Source organism: Eriocheir sinensis, chromosome 68, assembly GCF_024679095.1.
Source record: "Eriocheir sinensis breed Jianghai 21 chromosome 68, ASM2467909v1, whole genome shotgun sequence".
In the NCBI taxonomy this organism is placed as follows: domain Eukaryota; kingdom Metazoa; phylum Arthropoda; class Malacostraca; order Decapoda; family Varunidae; genus Eriocheir; species Eriocheir sinensis.
Genome location: NC_066576.1, coordinates 4,031,458 through 4,052,656, shown reverse-complemented (window position 1 = coordinate 4,052,656; position 21,199 = coordinate 4,031,458). Strand labels below are relative to the sequence as shown.

General features: G+C 46.1%; 1 protein-coding gene across 10 annotated transcripts in view; it reads right to left on the bottom strand.

Moving 5' to 3' along the window:
• Nucleotides 1-21,199, bottom strand: part of LOC126988166 (SAFB-like transcription modulator) — a 23,686-nt gene extending 2,487 nt beyond the window's left edge. The window contains exons 1-16 of one of the 10 annotated variants that reach the window (XM_050846031.1): nucleotides 20,999-21,199; nucleotides 19,292-19,382; nucleotides 18,741-18,986; nucleotides 16,899-17,047; nucleotides 15,680-15,704; nucleotides 14,412-14,538; nucleotides 13,403-13,449; nucleotides 11,632-11,762; nucleotides 10,750-10,899; nucleotides 9,935-10,291; nucleotides 8,968-9,107; nucleotides 8,233-8,373; nucleotides 6,351-6,425; nucleotides 5,702-5,776; nucleotides 1,418-1,564; nucleotides 258-527 (exon numbers count right to left, since the gene is read on the bottom strand). In XM_050846031.1, coding sequence (XP_050701988.1) covers nucleotides 258-527; nucleotides 1,418-1,564; nucleotides 5,702-5,776; nucleotides 6,351-6,425; nucleotides 8,233-8,373; nucleotides 8,968-9,107; nucleotides 9,935-10,291; nucleotides 10,750-10,899; nucleotides 11,632-11,762; nucleotides 13,403-13,449; nucleotides 14,412-14,538; nucleotides 15,680-15,704; nucleotides 16,899-17,047; nucleotides 18,741-18,986; nucleotides 19,292-19,382; nucleotides 20,999-21,124 — 2,297 coding nt within the window. In that variant the 5' untranslated portion in view covers nucleotides 21,125-21,199. The remainder of the gene's footprint in view (nucleotides 1-257; nucleotides 528-1,417; nucleotides 1,565-5,701; nucleotides 5,777-6,350; nucleotides 6,426-8,232; nucleotides 8,374-8,967; nucleotides 9,108-9,934; nucleotides 10,292-10,749; nucleotides 10,900-11,631; nucleotides 11,763-13,402; nucleotides 13,450-14,411; nucleotides 14,539-15,679; nucleotides 15,705-16,898; nucleotides 17,048-18,740; nucleotides 18,987-19,291; nucleotides 19,383-20,998) is intronic. The other 9 variants (XM_050846032.1, XM_050846033.1, XM_050846034.1 and 6 more) reach the window with 9 other exon arrangements.

Below are 21,199 nucleotides of genomic sequence, written 5' to 3'. Positions count from 1 at the left end.
CCCCAACTCACTCTCTCTCTCTCTCCAACTCTCACACTCTCCCCAACTCTTTCTTATACTCTCCCCAACTCTCTCTCCCCCCAACTCACTCTCTCTCTCTCTTCCCCCCAACTCTCTCTTTCTTACACTCTCCCCAACTCTCTCTCCCCCCAACTCACTCACTCTCAATCAAAACAAACCAGCTTGAATCATCTATCCTCTATCTATTGTTATCATCTATCCTCTATCTAACTCTTCTCCCTCCCCTCCCCACTTACCTCTCTCTGGGTCTGTCCCGTGAGGCCTGTGACGGCATGGGTCCCCGGTGATCCCTGTCGTCCCTGGGCCCCGAGCGATCCACCGGCCGCCTGTCCTCCCGCTCCCTTATCTCCCGGCGGTCCTCGTAACGGCTGCCTCCCCCCACACCTCCCGGGGGGCGCATGTCCTCCCGCCCACCGCCGCTGCTGTGGCTGCCGTGTGTACCGTGGTTGCTGTGGTTCCCGTGGTTGTGCTCGAATCTGGCTGGCTCGCTGCGGTCGTAATTCCTGCTGGGATAGACGTTATTTAGGTTACTGATTCTAAAGGTTGTAGTTCCTGCCAAGACAATATTTAAACGTTATTTGGGTTGTGAATTCTGAAGGTCATAAGAGGTTTGGACCCCACCTAAATGGACTTTATAATTGTGTTGGGCTACAGACACACAGAAACACATAAGGAAACTAGAAAGAATACAAAGGATGGCAACAAAAATGGTTCCAGAGCTGGAGGGATTAACATACGAGGAAAGACCAAAGGAAACGGACTTACCAACACTAGAACAAAGAAGAGAAAGGGGAGACCTAATACAAATCTATAAATTATTGAGCAAAATGGAAGTAGATAACGAGGAGTTACTACTAAAAGAAGGAATTACCACCAGGAACACAAGAGGACATAGTAAAAAATTGAGGAAGGAAAGATGCTTGAGAGACATAAAGAAATAGAAAGGTTTGGAACAGACTAAGTGAGGATGTAGTATTGGCAAAGAGTGTGCAAAGCTTTAAGGAAAAACTGGATAAATACAGATATGGAGACAGGATCAGACGAGCATAAGCCAAGGCCCTGTAAAACTATAACTAGGTAAATACAACTAGGTAAATACACACACACACACACACACACACACACACACACGAGGACACAGTAAAAAATTGAGGAAAGGAAGATGCTTGAGAGACACAAGAAATATAGCTTCCCGTAAAGAAACATAGAGGTTTGGAACAGACTAAGTGAGGATGTAGTATTGGTGAAGTGTGCAAACTGGATAAATACAGATATGGGGACGGGACCACACGAGCGTAAGCCCAGGCCCTGTAAAACAACAACTAGGTAAATACACACACACACACACACACACACACACACACACACACACACACACACACACACACACACCAACCTGCGCTGTGGGGCCGAGGAGGACTCAAAGCGAGAGCGGTTGTCTGGCGCCGGACGTTTGCGGTCGTCGAAGAACTCCCTCCGCTCCCTGTCCTCGGCGGGGCGCTTGATGCTCCGGCGTGTCTCCTCGTACCTACGTTGGTTACTACTAATGGTAACTAATAATTACACAGCACTAAGGCACGCCAACACCTCCACTGTAGCTGCTGGCCACTCCTCCTCCCCACCACACAAACACAGGTAAAGTATAAAAAGACTAATAAAAATAATAATAGCAGACCAATCATAACTAACCTAATACCCTAATGGTTCTCATGGCAAAAACTGATCCCCAAGGTTATAATATATCTAATAATTTAAAAACCCTGAAAATTAAGTGAAAAAAAGCTAAATAATGATAATAATAATAATAATAATAATAATAATAATAATACCACCACACCAATCATACCTAACCTAATACTCTGTTCTCATGGCAAAAACTGATCCCCAAGGTTAAAATATATCTAATTATAACCCCTGAAAATTAAGTAACAAAATATCCAATAAATAACAGCACACAAATCATACCTTACCTAACCTAACCTAACCTTATACTCTGTTCTCATGGCAAAAATTGATCCGCAAGGTTATAATATATCTAATAAGTTAAAACCCCTGAAAATTAAGTAACAAAACATCCAATAAATATGAGCATACAAATCATACCTTACCTAACCTAACCTAACCATACCTAACCTAATACTCTAACTGTTCTCATGGCAAAAATTGATCCCCAAGGTTATAAGATATCGAATAAATTAAAACCCCTGAAAATTAAGTAACAAAATATCCAATAAATAATATCACACAAATCATACCTAACCTAACCTAACCATACCTAACCTAATACTCTCAACTGTTCTCATGGCAAAAATTGATCCCCAAGGCTATAATATATCGAATAAATTAAAACCCCTGAAAATTAAGTAACAAAATATCCAATAAATAATAGCATACAAATCATACCTAACCTAACCATACCTAACCTAATACTCTAACTGTTCTCATGGCAAAAACTGATCCCCAAGGCTATAATATATCGAATAAATTAAAACCCCTGAAAATTAAGTAACAAAATATCCAATAAATTATACCATACAAATCATACCTTAACCTAATACTCTGTTATCACGGCAAAAATTGATCCCCAAGGTTACAATATATCTAATAAATTAAAACCCCTGAAAATTAAGTAACAAAATATCCAATAAATTATACCATACAAATCATACCTTACCTAACCTAATACTCTGTTATCACGGCAAAAATTGATCCCCAAGGCTATAATATATCGAATAAATTAAAACCCCTGAAAATTAAGTAACAAAATATCCAATAAATTATAGCATACAAATCATACCTAACCTAACCTAATACCCTAACTGTTCTCATGGCAAAAATTGATCCCCAAGGTTATAATATATCTAATAAATTAAAACCCCTGAAAATTAAGTAACAAAATATCCAACAAATAAGAGCATACAAATCATACCTTACCTAACCTAACCTAACCATACCTAACCTAATACTCTAACTGTTCTCATGGCAAAAATTGATCCCCAAGGTTACAATATATCTAATAAATTAAAACCCCTGAAAATTAAGTAACAAAATATCCAATAAATTATACCATACAAATCATACCTTACCTAACCTAATACTCTGTTCTCGTGGCAAAAATTGATCCCCAAGGTTATAATATATCGAATAAATTAAAACCCCTGAAAATTAAGTGACAAAAACGCTGATGAATAAAAATAATAATGATAATAATAACATAACCATATATACTATCATGTTAAAGTTGTTCTCATGGCAAAAATTGATCCCCAAGGCTATACTATATCGAATTAATTAAAACCCCTGAAAATTAATGACAAAAAAACTAATAAATGATGATAATAATAATAATAATACAACAACCATATATACTCTCATGTTAAAAGTTGTTCTCATGGCAAAAATTGAATATATCTAATGAGTTAAAAAGTAGACAAAGTATAAAAAGACTAAATAATAATAATAATAATAATAATAATAATAATAATACACTAGATATACTCATGTCAAAGTTCTCATGGCAAAGTTGACCTAAGGCAATTACGAACCATCCTTTTCGGCCAAAATTATACGTTAGAACAGCCAAAAGAGGGTCAAAATTTAATGGTGAGGTGTCAATACTGCCCTCATGGAAGTGTTTATGTAGCAGCCAAGGGGAAACACAGACAAAGGAAGGCTGTTTTTGTTTTCCCTATTACGTATTCAAATAAGTTTCACCCCCTGAAAAGCATTGGCCGTGTATATAAGAAAGCCATGAAGCAAATACCAAACATCATTGTCCATTTTCTTCCTTCCCTCTCTCTGTCTCTCTCTCCCATCTTCATCCAGTCTTCCTATCCCATCTCTTTCTTCACATTCTCTCCCTTCCTCTCTCTCTTTTCCTCCCCTTCCTCTCTCTCTCTTCATCATTGTCCATTCTCTTCCTCCCCTCTCGGTCTCTCTCTCCCATCCTCATCCAGTCTTCCTCCCTATCCCATCTCTTTCTTCACTTTCTCCCCTTCCTCTCTCTCTTTTCCTCCCCTTCCTCTCTCTCTCTCTCTTCATCATTGTCCATTCTCTTCCTTCCCTTTCTCTGTCTCTCTCTCCCATCGTCATCCAGTCTTCCTCCCTATCCCATCTCTTTCTTCACTTTCTCTCCCTTCCTCTCTCTCTCTCTCTCTCTCTCTCTCCCATCGTCATCCACTCTTCCTCCCTATCCCCTCTCTCTTCACTTTCTCTCCCTTCTCCCCCCTCTCTCTCTCTTCCTTCCTTCCTAAATGACTTCCACCCTTGCAGTCTCGATATATCTTAAGTTCCACCTCTTCCGTTCTCCACTTCAACAGTTGTCGGTAAAAATATTCCCTTCCGTCCATCCATTTCTATAGTAAGGTTGCACAGTTCTCTATCTCCTTCAGTCGACAATAACCTCAATGACTTCCATCCTTGCAGTCTCAATATATCTAGTTACAGCTCTGACTTTCCTCCCCTCCTTTTCATTCATCTCTGCACCTCCTTCTCTCCCTCACATCCCTCTATTTCCTTGTTTTTTTTCATCTTTTATTTGCTTTCATTCTTCATTCTTCCACTGGTCGTGTTTTGTCCTGTCATTAACCTTTTCTTTATTCATTTTTATATTGACACTTGATCCTCCTCCTCCTCCTCCTAGGCAAAAATACTTCCTTCCATCTATCCATCTCTATAGTAAGGTTGCACGGTTCTGTCTCCTTCAATCTACAATAACCTAAATGACTCCCACCCTTGCAGTCTCAATATATCTTTGGTTCCAGCTCTTACATTCTCCACTTAAGCGGTTGTAAGTGAATATACTGATCTGTCTTGTAAACTCTGGATTCTGTAACTGTTTTCTATGAGGCAGATGTCCTCTTTTGATTAGATTTTCTCCCTCTTCTCCTCTCTCTCTCTCTCTCTCCCTTCCTCATCAATTTTCTTCCTCCCCTTCTCTCTCTCTCCCTTCATCGTCCATTCTGTTCCTTCCCTCCCTCTCCCATCATCGCCCTTTCTTCCTCACCTTTCCCCCTCTTTCTTCACATTCTCTTCCTTTCTCCCCTTCCCCTCTCTCTTCCTCCCCTTCCCTTTCTCTCCCATCCCCATCCACTCTTCCTCCCTGTCCCCTCTCTCTCTCTCTTCACTATTCTCCATTCTCTTTCCTCCCTAGACTATACTGCTGCAAGGAAAGGCTCTACAGTACCTAGCTGAAGAGTGTGGTGGTGGGTTGATACATGCGGCTAAAACTGTACCCTGTGTTGCGGTTTGGTGGTTCTCTCTCAGCTTTCAAGTAACAATCCATATGCTGTTCCTCCCTTTCCAGCATGTATGTTCTTCCTACCTGGCAATCTACCCTGACAAATGCTTAGTTTTCTTACAGTAAAGTAAAGTTGGGGGCATAAGCTGTAGCAGCGCGTGGCCTCGGTGCTCATCTCTGTAACATTGGGCCTTGAACCTGTGGTGGGAGGGAGCCCATCACCCCGGGACACAGGGCCAGTGTGACATCCAGGCTACCACAGTTTACCTTCCCCAGGTTTCCCCAGGTACCCATTTATCGACCAGCCCGAGAGGGAGGATGAACAGCTGGGTGAGCTGCATGCCGACTGCCCGGGCCGGGATTCGAACCCGAGCCCGCAGAGTAGAAGCCAGGCAAGCTGACCACTAGACCACGGAGGCATATATTTCTTACAGTACTGACCTTATAATCTTCTCTCCTGGTCTTGCAAATAAGAATCCATTTACAGTTCCTCCCTTTCCAGCAAGCTCGTCCTTCCTAGAAAGCGATCCATCCTGTCATATGCTTAGTTTTGTTACAGTGCTGACCTGATAATCTTCTCTCCTGGCCTTGCAAATAAGAACCCATGAATTGTTCCTCCCTTTCAAGCATGTGTGTCCTTACTACCAGGCAATCTACCCTTTCAAATGCTTACTTTTTTCCTCTTTTTTCCTTTCTGTACTGACCCACAAGTCTACTCTCCTCGCCTTGCAAATAAAATCTATGTGCTGTTCCTCCCTTTCCAGCACGGATGTTCTTCCTAGCTGGCGATCTAGTCTTTCAAATGCTTCCTTTTCTTACAGTACTAACCTTATAATCTTCTCTCCTCGCCTTGCAAATAAGAATCCATGAACTGTTCCTCCCTTTCAAGCATGTGTGTCCTTACTACTCGGTGATCTACCCTTTCAAATGCTTACTTTTTTCCTCTTTTTTCCTTTCTGTATTGACCCACAAGTCTACTCTCCTCGCCTTGCAAATAAAATCCATGTACTGTTCCTCCCTTTCCAGCACGTATGTTCTTCCTAGCTGGCGATCTAGTCTTTCAAATGCTTCCTTTTCTTACAGTACTAACCTTATAATCTTCTCTCCTGGTCTTGCAAATAAGAATCCATTTACAGTTCCTCCCTTTCCAGCAAGCTCGTCCTTCCTAGAAAGCGATCCATCCTGTCATATGCTTAGTTTTGTTACAGTGCTGACCTGATAATCTTCTCTCCTGGCCTTGCAAATAAGAACCCATATACTGTTCCTCCCTTTCAAGCATGTGTGTCCTTACTACTCAGTGATCTACCCTCTCAAATGCTTACTTTTTTCCCTCTCTTTCCTTATAGCACTGACCCACAAGTCTACTCTCCTCGCCTTGCAAATAAAATCTATGTGCTGTTCCTCCTTTTCAAGCATGTGTGTCCTTCCTAGCAAGCGATCTACCCTTTCAAATGCTTACTTTTTTCCTCTTTCTCCTTTCTGTACTGACCTGCTACTCTACTCTCCTCGCCTTTGAAATAAAATCCATATACTGTTCCTCATTTTCAAGCATGTGTGTCCTTCCTAGCAAGCAATCTACCCTGACAAATGCTTACTTTTTTCCCTCTTTTTCCTTTCTGTACTGACCTGCTACTCTACTCTCCTCGCCTTTGAAATAAAATCCATGTACTGTTCCTCCCTTTCAAGCATGTGTGTCCTTCCTAGCAAGCGATCTACCCTCTCAAATGCTTACTTTTTTCCCTCTCTTTCCTTATAGTACTAACCCACAAGTCTACTCTCCTCGCCTTGCAAATAAAATCCATGTACTGTTCCTCCCTTCCAAGCATGTGTGTCCTTCCTACCAGGCGATCTACCCTCTCAAATGCTTCCCTTTCTTCCTGTTTTAGTAAGTCTCCACATCCTCCTTCCTGCCCATGCTCCACACTCCACCTTGCCGCCCCTTCCTTCCCTTTCTCTCTTCACCAGCCTCATCCACGTCCTCCTTCCCTTCCTTCCTCTATTCAGGCAAACCGTTATCCCTTCTCTTCTTTCCGTCAAGTTGTTTCCTTCTTTCCTGCCCTCACTGTACCCTGTAAAACCCCTTCCCTTTCTCTCCCTTTTTGCTAGTCTCCTTACCCTGTTTTCCATGTCCACTTTCTACCCTGTCAAACTCTTCCCTTCCCTTCCTTCCTCTTGCTAGTTTTGTTCTCTCCCTGTCTGTCTCCTACCCTGTCAAACCCTTCCCTTCCCTTCTTCTTGCTAATGTTCTTCTTGTTCACTCCCTGTCCAATTTCTACCCTGTCAAACCCTTCCCTTCCCTTCCTTTACTTCTTGAAATTTCCCTGCCTGCTTCCTACCCTGTCAAACCCTTCACTTCCTCTTGCTAATGTTCTTGTTCACTCCCTGTCCAATTTCTACCCTGTCAAACCCTTCCCTTCCTTCCTTTTGCTAGTCTCCTTGTTATCTCCCTGTCTGTCTTCTACCCTGTCAAACCCTTCCCTTCCTCTTGCTAATCTTCCTACCCTGTCAAATCTTCCTCCTTCCTTCCTTCCTCCCTGTACTCCACCCCCTCTTCCCTTCCACCTTCCCTGGCACTCCACCCTGTCAAGTCCTTCCCTTCCTCTTGCTAATCTTCCTCCTTCCTTCCTTCCTTCCTGTACACCACCCCCTCTTCCCTTCCTTTTTCTTCCCAGCACTTCACTCTGACATGTCCTTCCCTTCAAGTCTTCCCCTTCCCTTACTTCCCTTCCTTCCTGTGCTCCATCCCCTAATCTCTTCTCTTCCTCCTTCTTCCCTAATCCCTTCCCTGCCCTGTCAACCTTCCCTCTCCATCCTTCCTTCCTGTAGTCCACTCCACCATGATTCCCCTCCCCTATGACCCTTCCTTTTCAATAGCACTCCGCCCTGCCTTCCCCTTTCCTTCCCTGCCCTAACCCCGTGTCCAGCAAGGCTACAGTAAGGTAAAGGCATTCAATGAGAGCAGAGATACACACCTCATCTGTTGGCGGCGAAGCTCCTCTCTCTCCCTCTCCAGCTTCTCTCTCTCCATCCGCTGGTGTTCTCGTTCCAGGCGCAGTAGTTCGTGTTTCTGTCGCTCTATTCTCTCTCGCTCCATGCGTAATTTTTCTCTCTCCCTGAAAAGTGGGAAAAAATGAGTTAGTGTGTGTGTGTTTCTCAGAGCATGTACAGTGTGGTTCGAGGTTTTTTCTCTCTCTCTCTCTCTCTCTCTCTCTCTCTCTCTCTCTCTCTCTCCATGCATAATTTTTCTCCCTCCCTGAACTAAAAGGTCATAAAAACATCTCAGACACAAAGACCAGGAGGCACTTCTTGTATCGCTCTCTCTCTCTCTTTTTCCATGCATAGTTTTTTCTCTACCTGAACTAAGAGGTCTAAGAACAACTCAGACACAAAGAACAGGAGGTACTTGTAACCAATTAAATGGGGAGCTGCTATAGGCAAAAAGTATACAAAGAATTAAGGAACAATTAGATGAACATTGAGATGGAGACAACCTCAAAAGTGTAGCTTAGGCCCCGAAGACAACAACACACACACACACACACACACACACACACACACACACAGCTGTCTCTCTTGCTGTAAAAAGTAACTTAGCAAAATAAACACACACACACACACACACAAACACACACAGAGCTGTCTCCCTTACTATGAAAATAAATAAATAAATAAATAAAAAATAATAAAAAAATAAAAAAAATCCTTACCTCAGCAGCCTCTCCGCCTCCTCCCTCTGCCGCCGTTCAATGTTCCGCTGCCTGACCTCGTCCTCCCGGCGGCGGCGCTCCTCCTCCCGCATGATCCTCTCCCGCGCACGAAGCCGCTGCCGCTCCCGTTCCTCCATAATCTGCGTGAGGGACAAGGGAGCTCTTAGGGCCCGCAGGCGTCCCCGAGTGCTGTCTCCACGCAGGGCATGAGTTACTCTGCACCAGGCATCGAGTAGCGCAGCCCACCAGTCCCTCCACACCCCTCTGCTCGGCGCCTACTCCAGGGGTTACAACGCTGGACCACTAGGACGAGTGTGGAGATGAGCCGCGGTAAAGGCCATATTAAAAAATGTCTCGGCGCCTCAGTAGAGTGTTAGGGAAGGAAGAGGAAGAGAAAAGTTGGAAAGTTTTGTTTAGTCGGCACAACATCTGTGGTCATATGCCGGAGAGAGACAGGAGGGGAAGGAATTATAGGAGAAGGGAGCAGATTCCAGGAGACGGGACACAACCCCCGATTAATACCTGGTACCCATTCACTGCTGGGTATCAGAAAAGCCACCCAAGTTTATCAACTCCGACCGGGAATCGAACCCGGGCTCTCTCAGTTGTGAGCCGAGTATGCTAACCACTGCACCACGAAGCCCCCCTGCCACGGCAAAGACTTCACGGTGAGCATTCTGCCTCTTGACAACTGTTCCTTTTTGCGCCTTTCTTTAATACTCCAGAATTTTCTTTTTATTTTTTTTCTTTTTTTTACAGGAAAGGAAGGAGCTCGAGGGCAACAACAACAACAACAAAAAAGTGTAAAAAAAATGCCCGCTAATCGCTGCTTCTAAAAATGATAGATGTAAGAGTGGCCAGAATTACTTTGTCCTGCGTTGAGTGTTCCTTGAGGGGTGTGGACGGAGCGGCGGGCGTACTCTACAGCAATTACCAGAAGCTGCGGTAATTGCTGGACAAGTTTTACCTGCTTAAAGTTAAGCACCTCGTGTCTCCCTGTGCGCTGGTGGCCCATCTTGTAGTTGTCGCCGCGGTGCTCCGGCCGCCTCTCAAAGGAGCGGCTGGGGCGGGCCACACGCCGGTCGTGCTCCTTGCTGCTGCGGCTCGCGTCCCTGGAGTGGGAGCGGCGTTCGTCCTTCTTCTCACCCTCCTTCCCGGCCTTCTCGTCCTGCCCCTCCTTCTTGTCCGAGCTGGTGTCCTTCTTGTCCCCGTCGCTCTTCTCGCCCTCCTTCTTCTTGTCGCTGCTGGAGTCCTTCTTGGAGTCCGAGGGCTTGCGGGTGGAGGACGCTTTGTTCCTGCTGGGGCCTCCGGGCTCACCCTTGGCCTGCAGGGAAGAACGAAAAAGTTGGTGTAGAATGTGGAAAGACAAATTCACTGATATGGTTTGGACCTGTTGCAGAATTTACGCCGTCTAACGAGTTAATGGCGACTTAAAATACAGATGCAACCACCTGTCTCTCTCTCACACACACACACACAGGGAAGACCTAGTGGTACGTGACAGAAGTGTGACAAGAGGCAATGGTAAGAAATTGAAGAGCGACTGTAGGAGAGACAAAGAAATACAGTTTTCCATACAGAAGCATAACAACATGTAACGGACTTGACGAGGAGACTGTGTGTGCAAAAACGATTCATGAATTTAAGCCAAACTGGATAATAAGCGTTATGGAGACGGGACAGCACGAGCCTAGTACAGCTCTTTTCCTGTATTTCACAACTAGGTAAAAACACGGCAAACACTTGTAGGTCAGGACAGCACATGAACGCAGGCAGACTCACCTTCTCCACCTGGATCATGCGTCCGTGCAGCTCGGTGTGGTTGAGCTGCGAGATGCACTTTGTGGCGTCCTCGCTGCTCATCATGGTGACAAAGCCGTAGCACTTGGCACCAGGCGTCTTGGCGTTGGTCACTATCTTGGCACTGGTCACCTGCAAGACACCACAATGTTAACACCGAATGGGATTAACCCGGTAGCAGCGACGGGCCAAATTTGTGGCTTTACCGTGTACCAGCTAAGGGCCAAATTTTTACCATGATATAAACCCCCAAAATAGATGATGCGTAAACTGATCACAAGCGCATTGGTACTATATATTATGAAATGGTTTGCGTGAGTGATGATTTTTTCTCATTATTTTGCTCAGAGGCACCTTTAAGATACATGATCCCCGCACCTACCAGGTTAACAAACACCACCAAGGAAAATCACAACCTTTCAATTCCTTCTTTAAAATCTTTGTTTAGAGTTCAATGATCCTCCTCCATCTTTCTCAATCCAGTGTTAACCATTCCTCTATTTCTATTTTCCAACACTTCTGGCAGTAACAATCCATTTATTTCATCTCCAACTCAATGTTTTAAAGATCATTCCTCAATTTCCAGCAGCATCAATCCATCTATTTTAACTCCTACTCAGTGTTTTAAAGATCATTCCTCAATTTCCAGCAGCAACAATCCATCTATTTTAACTCCAACTCAAGTGTTTTAAAAATCATTCCTCAATTTCCAGCAGCAACAATCCATCTATTTTAACTTCAACTCAAGTGTTTTAAAAATCATTCCTCAATTTCCAGCAGCTACAATCCATCTATTTTAACTCCAACTCAAAATTTAGGACATTATAGAGGTGGAGTGGTGTGGCCAATCCCTCGTCAGCTTACCTTGCCGTACTTTGAGAAGACAGACTTGAGGTCCTGAGCCCGGGTGGAGGACGCCAAGCCACTGACCCACAGGTTTCTGCCGCTGCCGCTGCTGCTGGTGCTGCTGCTGCTGCTACCCTTTGTCTTGTGGTCTGTGGGTGATCGTTAGTGCTATCTGTTAAGTGTCCTCACCCACCCACTTGCTGCCACATGTGTTGAGAGAAGCCTATCAATGCAACCACTGTATATGCCTCCGGGAGACTATTAACACCGACTGTGGATTTCCTACTAGACATCACCAAGCTACAGGAATGGAACAAAAAGTGGCTGCTACAATTCAGTGAAGAAAAATGTAAAGTCCTGCACCTTGGGAGGGGATATCCAGCATACCAATACCACATGGGAAACTCTCCACTATCCACCACAGAGGCAGAGAAAGACCTGCGACTATATGTTACCAGGCTACCAGTGAAGGGATATCCAGCACACCAATACCACATGGGAAACACTCCACTATCCACCACAGAGGCAGAGAAAGACCTGCGACTATATGTTACCAGGCTACCAGTGAAGGGATATCCAGCACACCAATACCACATGGGAAACACTCCACTATTCACCACAGAGGCAGAGAAAGACCTGGGACTATATGTTACCAGGCTACCAGTGAAGGGATATCCAGCATACCAATACCACATGGGAAACACTCCACTATTCACCACAGAGGCAGAGAAAGACCTGGGACTATATGTTACCAGGCTACCAGTGAAGGCAAAATCTGTGCCAATCGCAGCAGATAGGTACATGTCCTCACCCACCCACTTGCTGCCACATGTGTTGAGAGGAACTTGATCAATGCAACCACTGTATATGCCTGCGTGAATGTGTGGTGTGCAGCACGGGAGGCTGAACAAACTCACTGAACACAATACAGTCTTGGAGAGGTTGGCTTTTACACCAGTATACACAGCCCAAGTATCTTCACCCCCTCATGGCAATAATGTAAATGAAGTACTAGACCCAAACCTATGCTGGCCCCCTAACCCAGTAGCAGCGACAAGCCAAATTTGTGGCTTTACCGTGTAGCAGCAACGGGCCAAATTTGTGCCATGGTATAAACCCCAAAAAATAGACGATACAAAAACTGATCACAAACACTTTGATATGTATTATGAAATGGCTTGTGTGAGTGATGATTTTTTCTCATTTTTCTCGCTTAGAGGGACCATTAAGAAACATGATCCCTGCTGCTACCGGGTTAATAAAGCAATTGTACCGCCTCTCAAACTTCAACCCAGTGACTCCTGGCTATAGTAATGTAAACTCTTCAACCAGTGTGCTTCAAACTCTTCTTGCTGTGACACAATCTAATTCAAATGTTGCCCTCATGACCCATCCGCTGGCCCCCTGAAAGTGGGTCTTGCCATCCAAAAATTAGTTATCTATCAGTGACAAGGTGACTTAGTTGTAGCCCACTGTGATCCAGGCACGGGGGATGAACCATAACCTGAAAAACAGCATCTAAATTGAGCTGAGTGATAAACAGTCCACTACAGCTGACCCCCAGTATTCACAGCCTTGCCAATGTAAGTTTGTCTATTCGTTAAACATCACGTTTCCCCACAATTTCTTATGAGGTCAAACGGCCAGCGATACACTACCAACTCTTCCTGTCCCTTGCCTCAGCCTCTCCGGTGCCCAGTGCTGCCAAATCTGCTTCCTCACACAGCCTACATGCCTTCCTTGGCCTATTCTATGGTTCCTCTAAGCAACAGCCTCACGCCCCCCTTACCTCTGTCATCCTTGGGCTTGTCGTCCTTGCCTTTCTCGTCACCCGAGCTGTGAACCAAACAAACAGTGCGGTGAGGGAGTGGCCGCCAGCAACATGCATATATTTCACTCTTCACCTAACTGAGTCTATCTGGCAGGTTTACTTGAGCTTGATGACTTAATAACACAAATATGATGGAGCTATAGCTTGGGGAACAGCTGGTATATGAGTGGCATCTGTCATGAGCATGCACATTGTTCTTGTACTGGAGGGACATTACACATCAAAGACTCTTGACAAGTTTCGAATACAACTTGCTGGATTCAATGGCAGCAGCAGCATCACACCCGCTCAGGCTCTTATCTATTTTCTGGTTTCCATATTGTTGGGAAATTGTTGTGCATCATGAGATATACTCCAAGCCAGGATCTCTTCACAGACTTACCCGGAGGGAGGGAGGGAGGGCTCTCCCTGGACGGAAAAGTCCAATGTTGTGTTAGTGTTATGTGTGAAGCTCCATGGCCAGGGTGGGTTGGGTAATGAAGTGACCGTTCATCCCGAGACAAACTCAAAACAAAACTTTCTTTCTTTCAGCCCCAAAAACATCTCTCTACTCCTGTGGCCCAACACAACACAACACCCGTGCCCTCCACCACCACCACCACCACTGCCTGCCACACCCACAGCTCTCCTACCCCCCACTGCCCCCCTGTGCCAATGACCACAGACATCAGCCTGTATCAGCTAAGCCATGTTCCCACCACCACTCCAGCTAACAAAAATGCATAGGAAGGAAGAAATGCAAATAAAAATCCACAGGATAAAAATAAGCCAAACTGGCATGTGGAGGGAGACCCTGCTTCCACATCCAACAGTTTCGGGATGAGGGCAGTCTGTTAGACAAGAGACTAGAGTATGTATATAACGACTGCTCTACCAGATGTATACAGCAAGGGAGGTCATGCCCCATGTTTGAGCAGCAGGAGTGACTGCTGGTGATGATGATACAAACCCAGTGTGAGGAACCAACCTCTTGGGCTTATTGCACTCTTTCTTATCCTGTGATTCGCTGTCCAGGTCCTTGTCCTTCTTCCCCGAGGAGGTGGAGTCTGCGCCGGCGTGCGTGGACGGGCTGCCCTCCTTGGCGCGTGAGCGTTCTGTAGGGCAGTCAGGCACTCGTCAGGACGCCTCGTGGCTCCCCCCTGGCGGGCGGCGCTTCAGTCCGGCGCCAGAAGCGAGTCACGTTGCGACGAGGCTCCGAGCGGAAAAGAGCAGAGGCAGAGGCGGCCGTCCCTGCCGCTGCTGCCGCCCCGCTGCGTCCTTGTGGGAGGGTGGGTGGGGGGACCGTGGGTGGGGGTACCACGCCAGCTTAAATTCGGCTGCACTGCTGACGATGACGAGGAGAGGAGGAGGGGAGGAGGAGGAGGAGGAGGGACCCCTGCGCTGCTGCTGCTGCGGCCGCTTCCGTCATCGCCGCCGCCGCCGCTGCTGAGGCTGAGCACTGATTGATGTCTTATGCAACATACAGACAAGACTGCATGCTGAAAAGGTACTACTGAGAGGCTACAAGATGTCTTGTAAAGATGACTAAGGTGCAATTTCCAGACAGCTAAGCTGGTGCCTTGAGCCAGTGCTCCCTCAACCACCCCACACCTGCGGCCACTGCTGCTGCTGCTGCTGCTTCTGCTGCTGCTGCTGGTGCCTCTTGGTGCCTGGATCCCTGGGTCCCCCTCACCCCTCTCCTTCTTCATGGTCTGGGCAAAATACACTCAAGTGTCCTAGAGAATAACGCTATGGATTTAAGGTACTCATTCCAAATGGAGGCGGAGGTCTCTTTGCATAAAAAGGAAAGCATGATGTATTGTGGCAGCCAACATGAGGCTTTATATTAATCATAAATCCTAGCTATGGGCACCTAACCTCAGACTCACGCAGGGCAGACAAAGAGCTCGGCACGGCTCTGGCCTTCTTCCGGAGAAAAGCGGCAGCTCTCTTGATGCCGGCGGAGGGGCAGGGCGTCTAGGAGGGTCCGGTGCGTGTGTGTACGACTGAGGCACTTGGGGCAAAACACTGTCCTGCGCAGAATGTCCTTACGGGTAAACAAGCAGTTCTTGCAGTCACCACTGTGAACACTCTTGGACATACCTTGGGCTTCCTCGCTGCTGTGGCGGGCGTGGCTTCTTCTGACTTGTGAAATTACTCCTGAATGCATGAGTCTTTGGTTTGTGCCCAGACTTGACAGTCCCTAACTCATATACAAACAAGTGTGTAAATAGTGATCACCCGCAAGGGCCTTACCTTTACCACGCTGAGACGGGTCCTCCTGAAACAATGGAGAGAGGGCGTGTAAATAACATGTGTGTGCTTTGATACAACATTACTAAAACTGAACATAACATAAAACACTGCTCACACATCACTGTAACTAACAAGAAATAACCAAAACTGAACATAACATAAAACACTGCTCACACATCACTGTAACTAACAAGAAATAACCAAAACTGAACATAACATAAAACTACTGCTCACACATCACTGTAACTAACAAGAAATAACCAAAACTGAACATAACATAAAACACTGCTCACACATCACTGCAACTAACAAGAAATAACCAAAACTGAACATAACATAAAACACTGCTCACACATCACTGTAACTAACAAGAAATAACCAAAACTGAACATAACATAAAACTACTGGTCACACATCACTGCAACTAACAAGAAATAACCAAAACTGAACATAACATAAAACTACTGCTCACACATCACTGTAACTAACAAGACGTATCCATGCTTGCCAAACTAACCCCTTGACTGTGGATTTCCTACAAGAAGACATCACCAAGCTACAGGAGTGGAACAAAAAGTGGCTGCTGCAATTCAATGAAGAAAAATGTAAAGTCCTGCACCTTGGGAGGGGAAATCCACCTCTATAGATTCTTTTTTTTAGGAGCAGCGAGTAACGGGCTTTTTTTATTATTGTTTCCTTTTTTTGTGCCCTTGAGCAATCTCCTTTGTTGTAAAAAAAAAAAATAAATAAATAAATACCAATACCACGTGGGAAACACTCCACTATCCACCACAGACGCAGAGAAAGACCTGGGAGTGTATGTTACCAGGCTACCAGTGAAGGGATATCCAGCACACCAATACCACATGGGAAACACTCCACTATCCACCACAGAGGCAGAGAAAGACCTGCGACTATATGTTACCAGGCTACCAGTGAAGGCCAAATACGTGCCAATCACATCGGACGGGTTAAAAGAAAACTCTAACCCTCAATAACAGAAATAAAGAATAAAGAATTTAGTCTCCCACAGTGAAAGGCAACACTATGTCTGTCCTTCGTAGAGATAGCGAGATAGAGATAGAGCAGTAAGTAGCAGGCTTTTTTTTTTTTTTTTCTTTCATTGGGTTTTTTTTTATGCCTCTGCTGTAAAAAAATAAATAAAAATATAAAAAAGTGAGTCACATTCGGACAAAGTGAAGGATCTGCGCCGCCTCACCTGCTCGTGACGGTCGGGTTCGTTGAATGTGAGTTCGTCCTCGAGCATCTTCTCCTCGTCCTCCAGCATAAGGTTGATGGAGTCGTCCTCCATGTTGCGTGTGTCCTCCTCATCCCCCCCGACCTCCTCCTCGCTGGCCTCCGCTTGCTCTGCACACCACCACAAGGACAGTATTAAAAGAAAGCGCTTAAGACTCACTTATTCACTAAATCCTATGACTTCACAAATACAGTCATCCCTCAAATAGTACGGTTTCCAATAATTATGTTTCAATTTTATATGGATTTTCGTAGATTTTTTTAGGATTTTTGAATTTTCCGATGAGCAGAAAATTTAAAAATCCTAGTTTTTCTATGACGATCCATATAACAGCGAAACCGAACTATTGGAAGCCGTACTATTTGAGGGACGACTGTATGAGGCTTGAGGACAACTATAGGTGCTAATATTACTGTTATAATGTTAGCGGCCTTGTGGAGCACTGCCACGGCGGCGGACCGGGGCCTGAAACCTCATCAACGGTAACAGTAAAAGCAAAGCCATGGGGAAGAAAGGAGAAGAAAAAAGTAGAAAACACATCAGCTTAGGGTGAAGTGTGTAAGTGTGCACTGTGATCTCTTTTATAGGCATGTCCAGCTCCACACACACACAAGAACATAGGGAGACTGCAAGAGGTGGAATGGCCTACACAGGGCAGCTCCAGGTTCCCCCTCACTACCACCTGTCATCCTCGTCCAAGTAGCTATCCTGTCTACTCTTAACCCATTGACTGTGGATTTCCTACAAGAAGACATCACCAAGCTACAGGAATGGATCAAAAAGTGGCTGCTACAATTCAATGAAGAAAAATGTAGTCTTGCACCTTGGGAGGGGATATGCAGCATACCAATACCACATGGGAAACACTCCACTATCCACCACAGAGGCAGAGAAAGACCTGGGAGTGTATGTTACCAGGCTACCAGTGAAGGGACATCCAGCACACCAATACCACATGGGAAACACTCCACTATCCACCACAGAGGCAGAGAAAGACCTGGGAGTGTATGTTACCAGGCTACCAGTGAAAGCCAAATGCGTTCCAATCGCAGCGGACAGGTTAAAACAAGCTATCGTCCCTGCACAAACTATGTGGCAGCCGAGTCTATTCCATTCCCCCACCACCCTATTACTAAACCAATGCTTGCCTATTTCTCTCCTAAATCTATACTTTTCTAATATAAATCCATTACTGCGTGCTCTATCCTGCTTGCTAATTCTCAGTACATTAATTATATCGCCTTTGTTGTAACCCTTGACCCATTTGAATACTTCTATCAGATTTCCCTGCACTTCATCTTTCTAGTGAATATAAGTTGAGATGTTTCAGCCTATCTTGAAATGGGAGGTTCCTCAGCCCCTGAATCATCTTGGTCATCCTCCTCTGAACTGATTCTAGCAAGTTGATGTCCATTCTGTAGTGTGGGCTATAAGTGAGGATGTAGTATAGGTGAAGAGTGTGCATAACTTAGAGGAAAAGCTGAACAAATACAGATATGGAGATGGGACCACACGACAACAAGCCCAGGCCCTGTAAAACTACAACTAAGGGAGTGGATGGTGCTGCTGCTGGGGCTCAGTGGAGAGACAAATGGACGAGTGATTGAGGCAGTGAAAGAGTTCTTGGAGAGCATGTGGCGTGCAAGATGTAGGCAATGATACCTTGCCCCGAGTAGAACACTGACTTTCTGTATGTTTTGTTTTTTCCTTCCCAGGAGCTGCCGATACAAAGGCCTGGCTGGGGAGAAATCCCAAGCCACCTGTGACATCAAGATCAAGACTAGGTAAATACACACAACTCACCTGCTTCCTCCTTCCCTGCGTTCCAGTCCTTCTTGACCTCCTTCACCTTGGTCCCGTTGGCCTTGGCTTCTGACTGGCTCTTTCCTTCCTCGCTCCCCTCAGCACTCTCCTCATTCTCCTTTGTTGCCTGTGCTTCTTCCTGCTCCTGTGCCTCCTCCTGGTCCTCCTCCTCATCCTCCTCCTTCATCCCAGAGTCCCCGTTCACGTGGTCCGCCAAGTCCTCCTCAGCATCACGTTCCATTGATTCTGGAAGACACACGAGGGGTTGGCTGATACACCTATTGCCTTAATTAACCCCCATAGAGTACAAGGCAAAGACCAGTAAGAGGGAAGGATAAAACAGCTATGAAAACAGATTCAATACACGCACACTCCCTCCCCTCTTCACGCACTCTCTCTCAGCCTCATGGACACTCCCTCCCCTCCTCACAGACACTCCCTCCCCTCCTCACGCACACTCCCTCCCCTCTTCACGCACACTCTCTCTCAGCCTCATGGACACTCCCTCCCCTCCTCACAGACACTCCCTTCTTCCTCCTATGTGTACTTACTGCGGCTCTGCTTGGGGGTGCCTCCTGCACTTCCTACAAGGCTGGCCTCAAACTCGTACTCATCAGCGTTGTGTCCGTCATCCTCCAGGGCCTGCAAGGAAACACCAAGTGGCTTAAGACAAGATCCATGATTATATAGCCCACCATTCAGTTTAGCTTACATGACTAGGAGCAGGTGGCTGGGAACATGATGACTACTGGGAACATAAGAACATAGGGAGACTGCAAGAGGACTTATAGCCTACACAGGGCAGCTCCAGATTCCCCCCCACTACCACCTGTCATCCTCATCCATGTAGCTATCCAGTCTACTCTTAAAACAAGCTATCGTCCCTGCACTCACTATGTGATTGCTGAGTCTATTCCATTCCCCCACCACCCTGTTACTAAACCAATGCTTGCCTATTTCCCTCCTAAATCTATACTTCTCTAATTTAAATCCATGATAGCTAGCTACCGGGAACATGATAACTACAGGGAACATGATAACCACTGGGAACATGATAGCTACTGATGCGTTCACCCACTGATTACCTACCGTACTCTCTAGTCTAACCCTACACTCACACACTTCTTGACCATTCCAGCTGTGAGAGGAATTAGGGTGTGTGAGAGCTCTGAACTTCCTCCTAGAAATCATATTATTACAGTCAGAAAGCGCACAAATAGCTTCAGTGCATCTACAGGACACTCCACATATTGCAACAGTCCCACTTTGTCACCAGGCCGCCAGTGACAACAGTCTGTGCGAAGTCATAAACAGTTAAAGCTTACCAAAGTAAATCTAACCAATTCATACCTGACCTGTGTGTGCTCCACACATTTAACAATCATGGAAACACTTTCGAAATCAAATTCAAGGACTATTTGTTATTGAAAATAGGGGATAATATTCACGAAAGTGTAGCCTCCTCTGGCGGCAGCCGCTGTGGTGCTGCAGCCAGTGTTGCGAGAAATACCTCTTCGCAGAAGTCGCATATACATGTAGGGGAAGGGTCAAGGGGGGCAAAGCCCCCCCCGTTAGCAGGTTGTAAAGTTCAGTTTAAATATGCTCCCCCACCCTAAACCCTCTGCGAGCTATTTTGCAGCTGCGGCGGCAATAGCCACCACCGTGGCCGCAGCAAGAGGTGGCTAGTATGCTTTCGTGAATATTATCCCTTATTTTCAATAATAAATAGTCCTTGAATTGGATTTTGAAAGTTTCCATGACTGTTGAACGTTTGCAGGATATATGAAGAGCTAGTGATGCTTCATGAGTCAGGTCATGAAGTGCTGGCACCAAGCTACTACAACAAATCTTTACCATCAAAACTAACCTAACCACCTAATTCGCCCCCACAACCCCCCTTCCGGCAGAGCTTCGCCCCCTCGACACCCCAAACAGAGGAGCTTCGCCCCACTTATATTTTCCGGAGGTCATTTGTTTCTGCACGACATTCAGGGACCAAAAAAGTATCACTATTGTAAGTAATGGCTTCGCGGGAGGCGGCTGCCCCCTCGTCACGCCCTCCCTGCCCCCCACACCACCATGCCCCTGCCCCCACACCCTCCCTGCCCCTGCCCATGCCCCACACGCCGCCTCGCCCTGCCCACACCCCCGCTGGCCCCAACACCCGCCCCGCCCCGCCCCGCCAGACACACGCGCGGCCCTTCGGGAAAACATGCATCCGGGCCGCCAGTCCGCCATTGTTCTGCTCGCTTTCTCACCTTCTTGAGGCGCTCTATCAGCACTGCCTTGATGCCCGCCTTGTCCAGCCCGCGCTTCTCTAGCTCGGCTCTCAGGTCCACCACGCGCAGCTCCTCGACCTTCCTGGGTTTGGCGTCAGTGGACATTCTTCAGCGCGGAGAGTCAGTGTGTGACGATGGCTGACTCCTCCGTCTCCTCTCCCTGCTCGTGGCGCTGCGGCG